The 14,809-nt window shown below is 66.3% G+C and overlaps 2 protein-coding genes across 2 annotated transcripts; one reads left to right on the top strand and one right to left on the bottom strand.

Moving 5' to 3' along the window:
* Positions 1-265: 265 nt before the first annotated feature.
* On the top strand, positions 266-6,690 carry CHLRE_17g699150v5 (uncharacterized protein). Its single transcript, XM_001691567.2, has 10 exons — positions 266-475; positions 544-579; positions 764-808; positions 1,088-1,304; positions 1,640-1,777; positions 2,202-2,382; positions 2,699-4,143; positions 4,496-4,864; positions 5,226-5,557; positions 5,923-6,690. Exons 1-10 carry the CDS (start codon positions 354-356, stop codon positions 6,083-6,085), a joined length of 3,048 nt encoding a protein of 1,015 aa, XP_001691619.2. The 5' UTR covers positions 266-353; the 3' UTR covers positions 6,086-6,690.
* Positions 6,691-6,787: 97 nt separating this feature from the next.
* On the bottom strand, positions 6,788-14,485 carry CHLRE_17g699100v5 (uncharacterized protein). Its single transcript, XM_001691733.2, has 11 exons — positions 14,174-14,485; positions 13,714-14,053; positions 13,195-13,291; positions 12,361-12,544; positions 12,012-12,151; positions 11,762-11,837; positions 11,392-11,569; positions 11,066-11,144; positions 10,572-10,772; positions 10,146-10,346; positions 6,788-9,927 (listed from the first exon to the last, which is right to left on the bottom strand). Exons 2-11 carry the CDS (start codon positions 13,995-13,997, stop codon positions 8,548-8,550), a joined length of 2,820 nt encoding a protein of 939 aa, XP_001691785.2. The 5' UTR covers positions 13,998-14,053; positions 14,174-14,485; the 3' UTR covers positions 6,788-8,547.
* Between the last annotated feature and the right edge of the window lie 324 nt (positions 14,486-14,809).

The following is a 14,809-nucleotide window of genomic DNA, read 5'->3' as shown; positions in this document are numbered from 1 at the left end:
GATGAGAGGATGCGGGTTGGGGTACGGTTGGTCGAAATGGCAGGTTCCGAATCTAAGCAGCACCCGTTTGCATCGATCAGCCTTCAACTACCCAAGGCCGACCATAGATACACCGGAACGCGAGGAGACAAGGGCTTCCGGCGGGGTGGGTTTCCCACAGGGGGATTTTGATCGGGCCGTGTCAAGGGCTCGATGATGACGCGACCCTCAACCTCAGCGCCGATCGGTGAACTTCAAGCAACCCGAGCTCCTTTCCATCCAGATCACATATGGCAACACATTACGACCATTTGCGCTGGCCAGACCGAAATGACTTGACGGCCTAGGTCTTTGCTTTCCCGCCCTAGTGAAGGATGCCGCCAGCCGGCGAGCTCATCCCGTATATCAATGCGGTGTTCCCCGCAAGGGATGCCACCGATTATAACTTGTTACTGCGGCGCGCTGTGGCGCTGTGGCTCTACGGTGGCGAATATCGGTGCGCAGCCTTGTTTCCGTGCGACTCTTCCGGCGAGTCCTACCATATGATCTCGCTCCTTGATACAGGTACCCCAAGGATGTTCTGGGGTATCAATCGTCGATGTGAGTCGGGTTCGGAATCAGCACTGTGCAGTTCGCGCGCTTGGGGTACGTCGCCTCGGCGACCGCGGGAATCGCACAGACAGCATAAACAGTTCGACTGCAGGCTCCATGGGACCCAGATCGGCGGCGTTAGAGTGCTGGTTACCGCCGCACCCCACCCAAACCCCACCCCGCCTGCGAACAGGTACTTGCTGGGTCATTTCCTGAATATCACCTTCTGCGACATATGGTGCGCTGGGAGCGGGCAAACACTTCCTAGCACCAGCGCCGCTCGGATCTGTCGTGGGTTGCCTCGTTCCATCTTCCTGCCTGGGCTTGACTGCACCTCCCTGTTCCTGTCTCGCACCGTCCATAAGACCCTTCCCCCCCGCCCCTTACGCCCGGGAGCACCTGCAACCCCCCAAGCCCCGCAACCCCACCTCCCCGCAAACCCACCTCCCCCTCTTCAACCTGCACCCGCACACGCCGCCCCCGCCCTCCGCCCCCACGCCCCCCCCCCGACACACAGGCAAGACAAGGGCCGCATGCAGTGGCGCAGCATCGCCGACTTCCTGCAGCACCCCGACTCGCACGGCGTGTTCGATGTGGTCACGCCCAAGGAGGGCAGCGCGCCCGGCGACCGCACACAGGTGGTGCGGCTGAACCCGGCGCAGGTCCGGGCGGTGGCGCTGGAGGCGGGCGGGCCGCTGGAGCTGCAGTTCAGTGCGGAGGAGCCGGACCCCGTGGTGGGTGCTGCTGGGGTGGTGGTGGTGTAAATGCCAGCCCAAACTAAACCAAATCGAGAGCTAAACTAGCGGAGCACAGGCAGAGGCGTTAGTTGCGGGGGTGCGGGGTGGGTTGGGTTGGTGATCGTCGGTGGGGCTGGGGCCTGAGGCATGGGGCGGTCTCGAGCAAGTCCGCGCGTGTGGCTTTGCTTGCGCCCGGCACGCAAGCAGCTACGAGTACGAGCGAGCGAAGCGCCACCGACACCAGCACCGACACCAACGGACTCAACCACCAGGGCCTGTGTGCACCCACTCACACGTGCTCTCACACACGCGCGCACACCCTCTGTGCGCAGGCCTACCGCAATGCCATAGCCAAGGCGGTGCAGGCGGGCTGGCCGGGCAAGACGCCCATCGCGGCCTTTCGGCGCCGCGTGGCCCTTGAGCTGAGCGCCATGCGCAACGGGCCCCTGGGCGACCACAGCTGCCTGTCGGTGAGGCGGGGCGGGTTGGGGGGTGGGTGGTGGGGGTGGGGTTGAAAATACCAGCCCAAACTAAACCAAAACCAACGAAAACGGTGGGGGTGGGGGTGTGCTGGGTGTGGCGGGGTGGTGCTTCAGACTCCACGGGTGCGGTGGGGACGCCGCGGGTGGCAAGGATGAGGAGGAGGGGGTACAGGCAGGGGTTAGAGGCAGGCTTGGCGGCGCCGACGGCTCCCCGCCCACATTCCAAAACTATCGCCGTACGGTATTGACATTGCTCCCCGCCTTGCCTGGACGGCTACGCCCTCCCCCCCATGTTCACCCAAGATTGTCTCCCCGCCTTGCCTGGACGGCTACGCCCTCCCCCCCATGTTCACCCAAGATTGTCTACCGTCTACCAGTCAGCTAATCATGATTGTATGCCCCAATACGACAGGCCGCCTTCACCAGCCGGCTGCGCACGGTGGTTGGGCCGGAGCTGCTATCGCACATCACCGCCAACGGCGGCGGCCGCATCCACCTCAAGAGCCTGCTGGCGCGGCCGCACGAGGGAGGGCCCAAGGACGAGGCCGTCACGGGCGCACACGCCTTCATGCGCTGTGTGCAACTGCCGTATGGTGGGTCTGGGTGTGGATGCGGGTGTGGGTGTGGGTGTGGATGCGGGTGTTGGTGTGGGTGTGGGTGTGGATGGAGGCGGGTGTGGGTGGATGCGGGTGTGGGTGTGGGTGTGGGTGGGCGGAGGCGGGTGCGGGTGATGGAGGCGTCATGGGGAGGCGGGAGGGAGGGGGGTGGTATTTACCAGCCCAAACTGGGGAAGTGGACGGTGGGGACGGTTCCTGGTGGGTGGGCATGTTGGGGCTCGGGGCGGACGGAGACCTCTGCCATGTGGCCCGTCGGCCGTCGCCCATGGCCCACTGCCCATCGCCCGCACAGACGCCTGCTGTGTCCTAGACTTACACGGTTTGTTGGAGTGGCATGCAAACAACGGCGGCGGTGCCGGGCCGTTGGGCGCCGCCGCGCCGCCGCGCCGCACCGGCGGTGGTGGCGGCGCTGTAAACATCGACCTGAGCGGGTTAGTGCCCCGGTACGGCACGCCGGGAGCGAACCAGGCCTCGCCGTACGTGTCTAGCGGCGGCGGCAGTGGGTCTGACCGGGATGACCTCTCGGGCCTGCCGCTACCCGAGGCCGCAGCCATGGCCTTCCCGGGCGTCGCCGCCGCCGCGCAGCTCCGCCGCGCGCTGGCGGGCCGGCTGGCTGTAGCAAAGGGCGCCGCTGGTGACGACGGCGGCGGCAGTAGCAACTCCCTGGAGGCAGCCCTGCCGCGCCACACCGCTCCCTGGTCCCTCATTGCGCCCATGGTGGCGGCGTCGCGTGCGGCGGCGATCCAGCCGTCGCTGAAGACACCGGGTCCCTTCCGTGCCTTCCTGCTACACCCCGCCAGCGGCGGTGTCTTCGACACCGTACGGCTGTACGTTTTCAATCCCCACTCCGGCGTCAAGGAGGCTGTGGACTGTGTGCAGCTTAGTCCGGAGGCGCTGCGTCGGCTTGTGCCAGCTGGCGTGGCGGCGGCGATCGCCGCTGCCTGGCCCGCTGATGACGACTTCAGCCGCCTGCGCCGCGCGGCAGCGCACGTGCTCAGCCGCTGGCCGCGGGGCAGCGGCGCCGGAGACGCAGCCTACACAGGCCAGGCGGGGTTGGTGGGCGCGGAGATTAAAAAGCGGGAGCCGGCGCTTTTCGGAGTTTACGGCGGCCCCAACAAAGGGTTGTTTACCAAGCTGGATGAGAGCGCCGGCGGCCGGCGGGCGGGCGCCGGCGGCGCCGAGGCGGGCGGCTACATTGCGTATGTGCGGGAGGACGGGCGGGAGGGGTACCTGAGGCTTAAGGCGCACGCGCTGGTGCGAGACTTTCCCCAGCATCACAATGACGCCGAGCTGGGGCTGGTCATTGAAGTGCCGGCAGCAGTAGCAGCGGCGGCGGGTGGCACGCGCCCCGCCGGCTTTGCGGCGGCGCCCGCAGCCGCGGCGGATCCATGGGCCGGCTTGGCGCCACCGCCAGAGGCGTCGGCAGACTTTGGTGGTGGCTTTGGTTACGGTTACGGGCAGCAGCCGCAGCAGGAGGCGTCGTACGACGCGTCTGGTAACGGATACGATCCGTACGGGGTTCAGTACGAGGGTTACGAGGGCTCTGAGGCGGCGGCGGCGGCTGGCGGCGGCGATGCCGGCGGCGCGGCGGCGGCAGTGGCGGCGCCGCCGCCGGCGGTGGCGGAGAGCGGTGTCCAGCACCAGATGATTATGTCACTGACACCGCCGGTGGTCACGTGGGTCAAAGACATTGCCGGTTTCAACACCATGATTGCGCACTGCCAGGGCGTGGCACAGGTGCGTGTGGGAGCGCAAAGGAGGGTCGACATCGTGTGTGAGGCTATCTAGTCCATTCCCAAGCAGGACCTAGTGGGAGGAGGGGGAGAAGAAGCAAGCGTGTGTGACACGTGGGCTGTCTTATCCGGGGAGGCCGGCAGGACAGGGTTTTACGTGAGCTCGGCATCACCTGTTCTAATCACTCCAGGGTACACAATGCCGGATTGGGCGGTGACAAGCACGTCGCGACTACGCATGCCTTACTGCCGTGCCCCCGTTACCTCCCCCTCTCCGTCACTGCCTCATCCCATCACCTCCCCGCTCCCCTCGCCTCTCCGCGCCGCCCTCCTCCTCCTCCGCCCCTCCTCTGCAGCTGGGCGTGGCGGTGCACGCGGCGGGCGGCCGGGCGGCGGTGTGTGTGGGCCTGTACGCGCCAGCAGCCAACACAGCCTCCGACGGAGCTAACAGCGCCTGGGACGCCTACGGCAACCCCTCCGTCAGGGAGCCCGCCACCGTCTACCTGTTCCGCGTCACAGACATCCTGGGGGGCGGGGGCGCCGGCGCGGGGGCGGCGGGAAGTCTTGGAGGGGCGGAGGGTTTCAGCAGCACTGCCAACGGCGGCGCGGGCAGCACCTCTTCGCTGCTGTCGCCGCCGGGCGGGGGTCTGCCGGGCGCCAAGGCGCGTGTGAAGGCGCTGCTGGAGAGCCCCATGGTGGTCAAGGTGGTGCACGGCTGCGAGCAGGTGTGGATTCGTGTGCGTGTGTGTATGTAGTGTGGTTGGGTGGTGGTTGGGTGCCGCATGTCGTTGTGGCAGATGGGAGACCGCGGAGCGGAGGGCTGGCCGTGCTTCCTTAACAACACGCCCCCGCCATATGCACACGCCTCCCCAAAGTGCCAACTCATCAACCTCCTACCCCAACCTCCAACCGCCTGGACCACACACACACACACACACACACACACACACACACACACACACACACACACACACACACACACACAGTAATTCTGCATCGCATACACTTTCCTACGCGTAATGTTTTCCTTGTGCTCTTTAACACACACACACACACACACACACACACACACACACACACGTGCAGGTTCTGACGCTGTCCCCCGCTCTGGGCGGCTGCATGCCCAGCCCCCTGCTCGACCTGCGACTCCTGGTCCGCGGCCTCACAGCGCTGCTGCCCGGCACAGCCGAGGGCGCGCCGCCGCTGCCCGCGCTGCCGCCGCCGCTGCCAGCCGCCATGGCGCTTGGGCCCATGGGTACGATGGCGGCGGCGGGGCTGTCGGCGCACGTGAACGCGCTGCAGGCGGCGCTGGGCGGCACGGGGCTGTGGAGCGACCGGCCGGCGCTGCTGGCGGCGCTCATGTCGAGGCACAGCGCGGCGCTGCGGGAGGACATGTTTGGAGCCAAGGACTGGGACAGGTGGGGACAGGGCCGGGGCAGGCTGTGGGGGCGGGAGGTGTGGACGTGTGGGGGTGTGGAGGTGTGGGTGGCTGGCTGGCGAGGCGTGGGTGTGGGTGGCTGGCTGGGTGGCTGGCTGGGGAGGCGTGGGTGGCGGTGCACGGCGGTGTGCACGTGGCGGTGCAAGGCAGCCCAGGCACGGCTGGATTAGCTCAACACCATTGCCTCTGCCCCTGACCCTCACCCCGCACACACCTACGGCCCTACTCGGCCGCACTCGCCGTGCCCGCCGCCTGTCATTACCATGCCCCCGTGCCCATGGCCCCCGATGCCCCCGTGCTCACACGGCTCCCCCGCCATCCCTGTTGTCTCCCCGGTGTCCGCAGCAACCCGGCCGCGCACGAGGCGGCGCTGGCGGCGGCTGCCCAGCACCTGCCCGAGCTGTACGAGGCGGTACAGGGCGAGGGGCTGCCCTGGGTGGCCATGGCGGGCGCCGCCGCCGCCGCCGCCAGGGCGCTGGAGAAAGTGATGGCGGCGGCGCCGCCGTAGGCGGCCCTGGCTGCGGGCGGCAGGCTGTGTAGCTGGATGTGTGCCTAGATGGCGACTGCCGGAAGCTGGATACGTGTTAGGGGGTGGGAGCGGGAGTGGCAAGGAGATTGATGCAGGATTGATGGATGGGTGAGTGCAGCTGTTCGATTGTGGGTGGCGCGAATGTACTGGGTACGGCTGCGGCAGCAGGATGGCGCAGAGATGCCGGTTGTGTGCGGGGTTCGTGCTGTGCCCGTGTTTAGTTTTGGGAATCACATCTGGCGGGGGGCAGTTGTCCGAATCCTCCAGGAGGTTGGTGGTGCGCCCGCCCGACGCCCCTGACATGAGGGATTGAAGGGGCGGACGGCGACCTCGCGCTACCGTGTTGTTGGGTCTTGCCGGCGGCAGCGCTGGCCAGTAGGGGCCATGTTGGCTCTGCTGTAAATTCTGCAAGCTGTGATGTAATCCCATGTCAGCCCACACGGGCTATGCTGGGTCATTTCCTGAATATCACCTGATGTGACATATGGTCCGCTGCAAACAATTGCAGATGCAAAAAGTACCGCACAGTTGCAAAACATGTCAAGTGACAGGCACGAGTGACAGGGCTGTAACTTTAATGCGAGCTTGGCCCTGGCGGCGACCGCTCTCTCACTCTCAGCCCGACATTGGCAGCCCGCATTATGCCGCAGCAGCCCCCGGGGGATGAGCTCATGACCACAGGTGCCGTAGTAGTTACAGGTGTCACGGGACACGGACAGGCGCGTGCGCACGGCCGTACGCCAGCGCCGCCATTCGTGTACCCCACAACCCACGGCCGTACGCCAGTGCCCGCCCCGGGTCCTGGGCAGGTGGCACCCTGGCACGTGCAACTGCATCCCAGCTGGGGAGTATCCCAGCGTGTTATGCCTTATTGCCCCTGCATCCCACACACATTTCATCCATGTTGCGTCAAAAATGTACGCATCTGCCGAAGGTGCCGTCCAGGCCCTGCGACTGCGTCGCCCGCACACGTCCTGACGCCAACATGCAAACATGGCTGCCTGCTCTATCCCTCCGTCTGTGTGCGCCGACTCGTACCCGCGCCACGCACAGTATCCCGTCCTGGGGCTCTTACACCCAATGCAGGGCGCAGCGCCCCGGCACACGACACCACAGGCCGCTCCTGGAGTCCTAATGCAGACACACACACACACACACACACACACACACACACACACACACACACACACACACACACACACACACACACATGCTTCGCATGCTACCCACGCAAGAGCGTCTTTCACGCAGTAAGCCACCACCACTACTTCCGCCCCGCCGCACCCACCGCCGCGCCCCGCCACCACAAATGGGAGAGTGAGGGAGCCCGCAGGCGGGCCGCGCCCGGCCCCTCTCCGGCGGCAATGCATCTGCAATGCCCCCATGATACGGATATAGAATAAGAAGCGACTTGGCCAAACACACGACAGGACAAAGAAGGTCCGGTCCGGTAGCCTAAACAGCTTCACAGGCAGTCCCATACATCCCCATGACCGCACGACGATTAGACAAACATTGGGACCGCGAGCGGTTGCTACTGATGAGCCTATGCTCGACTCAATGCAGGCGCCCGTGAAGCGTTCTGAGCGCAGAATACGCGTGACACGCCCCCGACCCACGACTGCGCGGTGGCACCCAGTTGCCTGTGTCTGGTGCCGCCGGCGTGTGCGCTTCAGAGGGTGCTACAAACACGCGCCCCCTTCATGTTGCGACCGAGCCACTGCGCGGTCATCCAAAGACGGTGTGCTTCCGAAGCACAGATTGATAAGCTTGAGGCTGAGGCCGAGGTTATCCCACGCTCTGCATCCGCATCTCAACCAACCACACATAAATGCAAGCGCTTGCATTTATATCGGCGTGCACAGCACGCGCTCTCAAATTAACTATTGGATACTGGCATGTGCATGCGGTGCGCGCTGCGCGGCGCCCCTTGGCTACCGTGCCGAAAGACCAAGTGCGGTCGCCGCGGCCGCGGCCTGTTGCCGTGAGGTACGCGCAAATGCACACGGATTCCATGACTCTCGTGAAGGGTCTCCTAACAGCTCTCTTCGTAGCATACTACTTCTATCGCAAGCGCCACACACAAGTGCATACAAAGCGCCAACTCTGGCGGTTGAGGCCTCACTCGTTGCCTGTTATACTTCTCCCTCCGCGGCCTTTGTCGGCCCCCAAGGCGTCAACTCCTTCAGCAGTGCTGTGCCGCGGTGTTGCTGGCAGCAATCCATTCGTCCTGTCACTCCCTCCTGCGCGCACGCGCATGCGCCGCACTGCCTGTCCCGCCCCTGTCGTGCGCCGCGTCAAAATTCACACACGCCAAACGCTCTTTCCCAAAAGCTTCTGCCGCTCTTGCACCTCGGCCCACCTGCGCTGCAGCCTCCTCGCCACGCCACGCCACGCCCGCACTGCCTCCTGCTACCCCTCCCCTCTCCGCGCCCACCTCCTCAGTACGCAAACACGTCCAGAGCATCCGGGTCCGAGGTGCCGCCCGCGCGCCGCGCCGCGGCCGCCGTCGCCAGGCCTGTCGCGCTGGCGCCGCCTCCCACCCGCGCCGGCGCCGTCTCGCCCAGGCTCACGCTCTGCTGCGCCAGCGGCAGCAACGTGCTCCACAGGTCGCGCGCCGAGCTGTCGGTGCAGTCGCAGTAAGCCAGATCCAACAGCTCCTGGCTGATGCGACCGGCGCTATCGCTGCGGCTGTTGCGGCCGCTGCCGGGCTCGCCACCGCCGGCCGTGCCGCCCGCCGCACCCGCCGCGCTGCTGCTGCCGGCGCCGGTGCTGCCGGCCGTTTGCGCCGCCGCGTCTGAAGCGCTGTCCTCACACTCGGACGCCGCGTCCACCCACGTCGGCAGCGTCGGCACCGCGCTGGCGCCGCCGCCACCTCCCCCACCCGTACCCACGCCCCGCAGCCCGCCGGCGACGGTGCCGGTGGCGCCGCCGCCCACATATCCCGACAGCGGCCCGAAGCGCTGCGGCGAGGAGCCCATGCGCAGCAGCCCGTCCACGCCGCCCATCAGGCCGCCCATCAGGCCGCCGATGGTGCCTAGCCCCAGACCGTGGCCGCCATGGCCGTGGTGGGGGGCGCCGTGGTGGTGCGGGCCGCCCAGCACGCCGTTGTGGTGGTGGCCGTTGGCGTGCACCGCCGCAGCCGGCACGGCACCCAGCGCAACGGGCACGCCACTGACCGCGCCGGCTGCAGTGGCGGCGGTGCCGCCGCCGCCACAGCCCGGGCTGGCGAACGCCATACCGCCGTCGCTGTAGCGCGGCCGCGGCAGCCCGTCAACGGCGCCGCCGGCGCCGCGGCCGCCGTGCTGTAGCGCCGCCAGGCTGTAAGAGGCCGGCATGCCGCCGCGGGGGCCGGGGCTGCTGCCCAGGACGCCCAGGCCCCTGGGCGGCGATCCCACCCCGGCGCCACCTGGCAGTCCGCCACCGCCCAGGTTCAGGAGGGCCAGGGTGCTGGTGGTCATGCTGGCAGCCACTGCGAGCGGGTGCGTCGGCGACGGCCCGCCGGCGACGCCCGTGGCGACGCCACTGCGGCGGCCTGTGCTGGGCGCCGGCGGCGGCATTGGCAGCGGCGGCAGGCCGCCGTCTCCAATGCCGCCGCCCGCCGCCGCGGCGTCCGCCAGGACCAGGCTGGTGGCGGCGGCGTGCGGCGTGCCCCAGGAGGTGCCGCGCGCGCCGCCGCTGGCGGCGGCGGCGGCGATGGAGGCGGCTGCCTCGGCAAACTCCGAGTCGCCCCAGGAGGCTACGGCGGGCAGGCCCACCGCCGACATGTGCAGCCAGGAGGGGATGCGGTTGTGCATGCGCTGCAGCCGGTAGCCGCGGACCTGGACGGCAGCGGCGGGGTGCAGGGGCGGGGATGAAGGCGCGGTGTTGGTGTTGGTGGTCGTGGTGGAATGTCAGGATTGCAGCGCGCGCGCATCTGTTCCACCGCCGCGTCGCTTCCCGCTGTACCCGCCCTCACACGGACACACAAACACACACATACAAGTCGGCCCTTGCCCTCCTCGCCCACCTGGGCCCCACCACCCCGCTGCCGCCCCACCTGGTTGGCGATGTTGGCCAGGCACTTGTCCAGCGTGGCCTCGATGGAGCAGTTGCACTCGATGGCGCTGATCTTCTCCCAGGTGGCCACCTCGCCCACCTTGACGTTGCGGATGAGCTCCTCCGTGGTGGGGTTCACAATGGTCTTGCTCAGGTGCCACAGCGCCGAGGGCAGCGTCATGGTGATGTCGCCCTCCCAGGCCTGTGAGGGGGCGGGGGCGGCGGCCATGCGCGCGTTTGTTGGCTTGGTGTTGGGGTGGCGTACGGAGTGGTGGTGTAAGCTCCCGATGTTTGGCCGTCCATGGCTGTGCACAACACCCCTTAGGTCCCTCCTGCCCCGCGACCCCACTCCACCACCCCGGTCCCCACCAAATGCCGCTCCCACCCCACCCCACCACCTCAACCTCGCCCCCGCCGCCCGCCGCACCTGCGTGAACAGCATGAGCCACTTGCTGGGCACCCACTCGGGCAGCAGCCACTGCGCCACCTGGCAGCGGTGCTTGAGCTCCGCCTCCAGCACGTTGGCCCACTTGCGGCTGAGCGCCTTCTTCAGGTTCAGCAGCGGCACGATGTGCGGGTTGGTCTGGCTCACCAGGAAGTGGTTGCAGTTAAACATCTCGCCCAGAGCCTGAGGCGGGGCGAGGGTACGTGCGTGTGTGTGAGGGCGCGAGAGTCAGGATGGCATAAGAGCGCAAGGAGTAGCCGTTCATCCGCAAGACGAGGTGCGTGCATAATCCCGCAAACCCCACCTCCTAATACACACACACACACACATACACACACACATACACACACACACACACACACAATCCGCACAAAAATACACACACAGACACAAACACACAGTCCTTGTGCTCTTCAACACACAGACACAAACACACGCCTCCCCCTAGATACACACACACACCCTCCACCCCGCACCTGCACGGGCAGGTCCAGCTCCAGGGAGCCGTCCCGCCACCGCCGCTCCAGCGAGTCATTGGTGGACTGGGCCGAGAAGCTGTGGGCGCACACCAGCACGGGGGGGGGGCGGGGTTGAGCGGCGAGCGGTAGCGTTGCGGTGGTGCGGTCACACAGGACAGTGGCAGCACTGATCATGCAAAGACTCTACCACAAACGCCGCAAAATGCCATACAACCTGCAAATATGCTCAGCGCGCGCCGCCCTCCTTGTTGCCCCCGCCCGCCCCCAATTCCCTCCAAACACGGCCCCACCGCCCCCTCACCGCCCCCTCACCGCCCCCTCACCGGATGATCTCTCCGCGGCTGTTGCGCGCCAGGATGTGCTGCGCCGGGTACAGTCCCGGGAAGGCGGAGGAGGCGGCCACGGCGCTCCAGATGAGCGCGTTGGGCGCGGTGAGGTAGTTGAGCAGCCGCGGCGGCTCGTTGGTGTCGGCGGGGCACACCGTCACGTTCAGGATGCGGCCTGCGGCGCGATTTGTTTCCAATTTGGTATATATCTAGGATTCAACAGAGCGATTTCTTTTGATTTTTAGTATTTTCTTGGATTTAATTGATCAGTGTTCGGCGCACACACAGTGTTCTATCGCGCGTCTGCCCGCCCGCGTGCGCCTAAAGCAGGCCCCACGCTTGCGCCCTCCTGCTCCGCTGCCCCTACCGGTGCGCTCGTACGCCTCCAGGAAGGTGGCGTCACCCATGAGGCCGCGCAGCTTCTTGATCATGTACGACATGTCCTGAGGAGCGGGTGCGCGGGGCGCGGGTTAGCCTTGCGACAGCGGTGCAAACGACCTGCGGACCGCTCCCCGCTCCCCGACCCCGCTCTCACATGCCTGCCCACCCACCGCCATCCCGCCTTCCCGCCCGCCCACTCCCCGCCCATCGCCCTCCCGCCCTCCCGCTGCCCCCACCTGCAGGCTGCCCTTGTTGATGAGGTGCTGCACCAGCTCCACCGCGCGGCTGTTGGAGAAGAAACCCACGTCGAACTCGTCCAGCCGCGAAAACAGGTCGCGCAGCTCGGCGTCCGTCTTGGTGGCGATGATGCCGCACACTGCGATTGTTGTTTGGGTTCAGGTGAACCATGTGTCCTTATAATTCGTGCGTCACAAATACTAACAAATACACAGGAGCGACGGCCCCCTATTGCTCCCGTCAAGCTCCCTAACCAGCGCCTCCCACCCATCCCTTCCCAACCACCCGCGGAAACGACCCTAAGAGCCCAGAGCTCTCTGCTGCCTCAAGCCGTGTGTGTGCTCTCACCGATGCTGCCCACGCTGCTGCCCGCCAGCACGCGCGGCAGCAGCTGCCGCTCAAACAGCGCCTTCACCACGCCGATGTGGAACGTGCCCAGCCCGCCGCCGCCGCTCAGCAGCAGCGCGGTGCGGCCGAAGGTGTGCCGCGTCTCGCGGAAGAACGCCAGCTTCTCCTCCGCAGACAGCTCGTCCTGGGGGGCGGGCCGGGGCAAGGGAGGTGGAGCGGAGGGGATAGGTTAGCGCGCGCGGGCGCCGGTGGGTTGGGAGCCGGTATGATGGGTATATATAGTTGCCCTTTCACGCCCTCTTCACACCCCGGCGCCTTTTGGGAAAAGCACTAGCAATAGCACTGCCGGTAAAGCCCAGCCGCCACAGTCTCACACCCAGTGACGCCGCCGCCGCTAGCCCTGAACCCACCCACAACAGCCCAGGGCTATGCCTGCAGCTGCCTCGCCCGCTGCGGCCCCGCCCGACACGGCTGCTGAGTGCGGCTTAGCTCCCCCCCACTCGCGCGGGCCTGTACGCCTCGCGATGGCGGCACCACAGCGCCGCCCGCCGTTGGTGGCTATGGCCGACGGGCCACGGCAGTGGTGCAGCCTTAGTACTGCTGCTCTCCGCGCGCGCGGCGGATGCCGTGCCTGCCTTTTGACAGTGCTGCACACGTGTCGCGCTGGAGCGTCTTAGGCCCTGTCTAATCCGTGGTCATCATCATACCCCCAGACCCTTGACCCGACTTCTACACCTCTGGTCGCACCATCCACACCGCCCTGCGCGCACCGCGGGCCCTACTACATCGGCCCTCCCCTCTCCAAGCCGCCTGCTCACAGCCCATGCACCCTACCTCCGGCCACTCCACCAGCTGCGCCAGCTGCTCCTTCATCTCCGCCAGGTAGCGCCCGATGTCATCGGGGATGGACACAAAGTGCTCGTGCAGCTGGCTGCGGGGGTGGGGAAGAGCGAGGGGGCGCGAGGCCGGTCGCGCAAGGGAAGACCGGAAGATATTAACTGGAATGGCAGGCAGCGAGGGATTGGAGAAGGCACGAGCGACAGAGGACCGTGTGCTGAGAACGAAGAGCTCGAAATGCACAGAGACTGGAAGTCACAGGATCACGAGTGTGGCGGTAATTTGAGCTGGCGCTTGTTTGGGCGGCAGCGCTGGACGGATAGCGCTGGCGGCCACGTCAACAGCCGTACGGTCCCGGCTGGCGGTTTCCGCATCTCGCGAGGGCAGGGCGGTCGGGCTGCCCGCATTCCGATCAGCGCGAGAGCCGGCGCCGCTGCCACGTTATGGAGACCTAGGCTGCAAGCTGCGTGGGCCCACGGCCGCGGCCTCGACCCCACACATGCCATGCCCACTTGCCTTTTCGCTATGTTTGCGATGTTGCGGATGAGGTCCGTTCGAAGCGCGAGCATAATCTCCTTCACGTTCCCCGTCGCCCGAACTGAGCGCAGGTGGTTCGTCTTCTCCAGCAGCAGCTTGCGGTCGTAGAGGCGCGCCGCGCGCCGGGTGGAAACATCGCCGGCTGGCATATCGGCCTCCTCCAGCGCGTACAACTGCTCCGCAATTTCCCTCCACTGCTCGTAGCTGTTTGCCGCCGACAACAACCGCCGCAGGCAGGCGCGACGTCTGTGGCGGGCGTCCATGCGCTCCTGCCACTTGCGCACAGCGCTTGTGACCACGCCAATTGCCACAACCGTAGCTGCAGGCAGTAGGTAGAAGTTGTGATTTAGCCTGCGGCCGCCAGGCGCCTCGAGGCGGAGTCGCAACTCCGTGCTGACCTGGCAACGACCACCCGTCTCCCTCAGCAGCGACAACTTACCAAGCCCGACGTGCCAGTTCTTCACGTCCGAGCCCATCTGTCGCTTGTATACCCGCGCCAGCTTGGAGTGTGGGGGCAGCGCGGGCGAGGAGAGCCAGCCAATGGCTCGCAAAACCTGGTGCTCAAAGTGGATAGCCAGCGTGAGGAAGCTCCTGCCCAGCCAGAGGTTAAGAGCTATCAGTTTGCCTATCGGCAGGCTTACAGCCCAGAGCGTCTTCCAGAGGGCTAGCATGCAGACGTTTGACATAAATGAGAAGAGCTTCGTGGATAAATCAGCAGGCCCGCCCTTGCGGACTACCCGCAAGGAGTCTCTTCGTGCACGCGTCATTTCTATTTGACAGGGCAAGAGCAGTTGCGCCGACTTGGTACTCTCGGGGAATGGAATGGGGGCCCCGTCAGCACAGTGCCCCCACTGCGGTGCCCCCAACCCCTCCCGCCCTGTAGGTAGAGCCCTGCACTCTGGCTGGCTGCAGACTTAGACTGTAATCTTTGAGGTCCAAACAACAAACCTTGGGAGAAGGCTCAACCTCTGCCGGATGAGGTGACACGAGTGGAGTGCCCACGGGTGCCGCTGGTGTGTATGGACGGCACGGTGGGGTGTTACTCCCCCCTCCCGAGCGGTCTCCCAAGTGTGCC

This window comes from Chlamydomonas reinhardtii, chromosome 17 (genome assembly GCF_000002595.2).
Source record: "Chlamydomonas reinhardtii strain CC-503 cw92 mt+ chromosome 17, whole genome shotgun sequence".
NCBI classification, from domain to species: Eukaryota; Viridiplantae; Chlorophyta; class Chlorophyceae; order Chlamydomonadales; family Chlamydomonadaceae; genus Chlamydomonas; species Chlamydomonas reinhardtii.
Note: the sequence above shows the minus strand (reverse complement) of the source record. Positions and strands in the feature narration are given on the sequence as shown.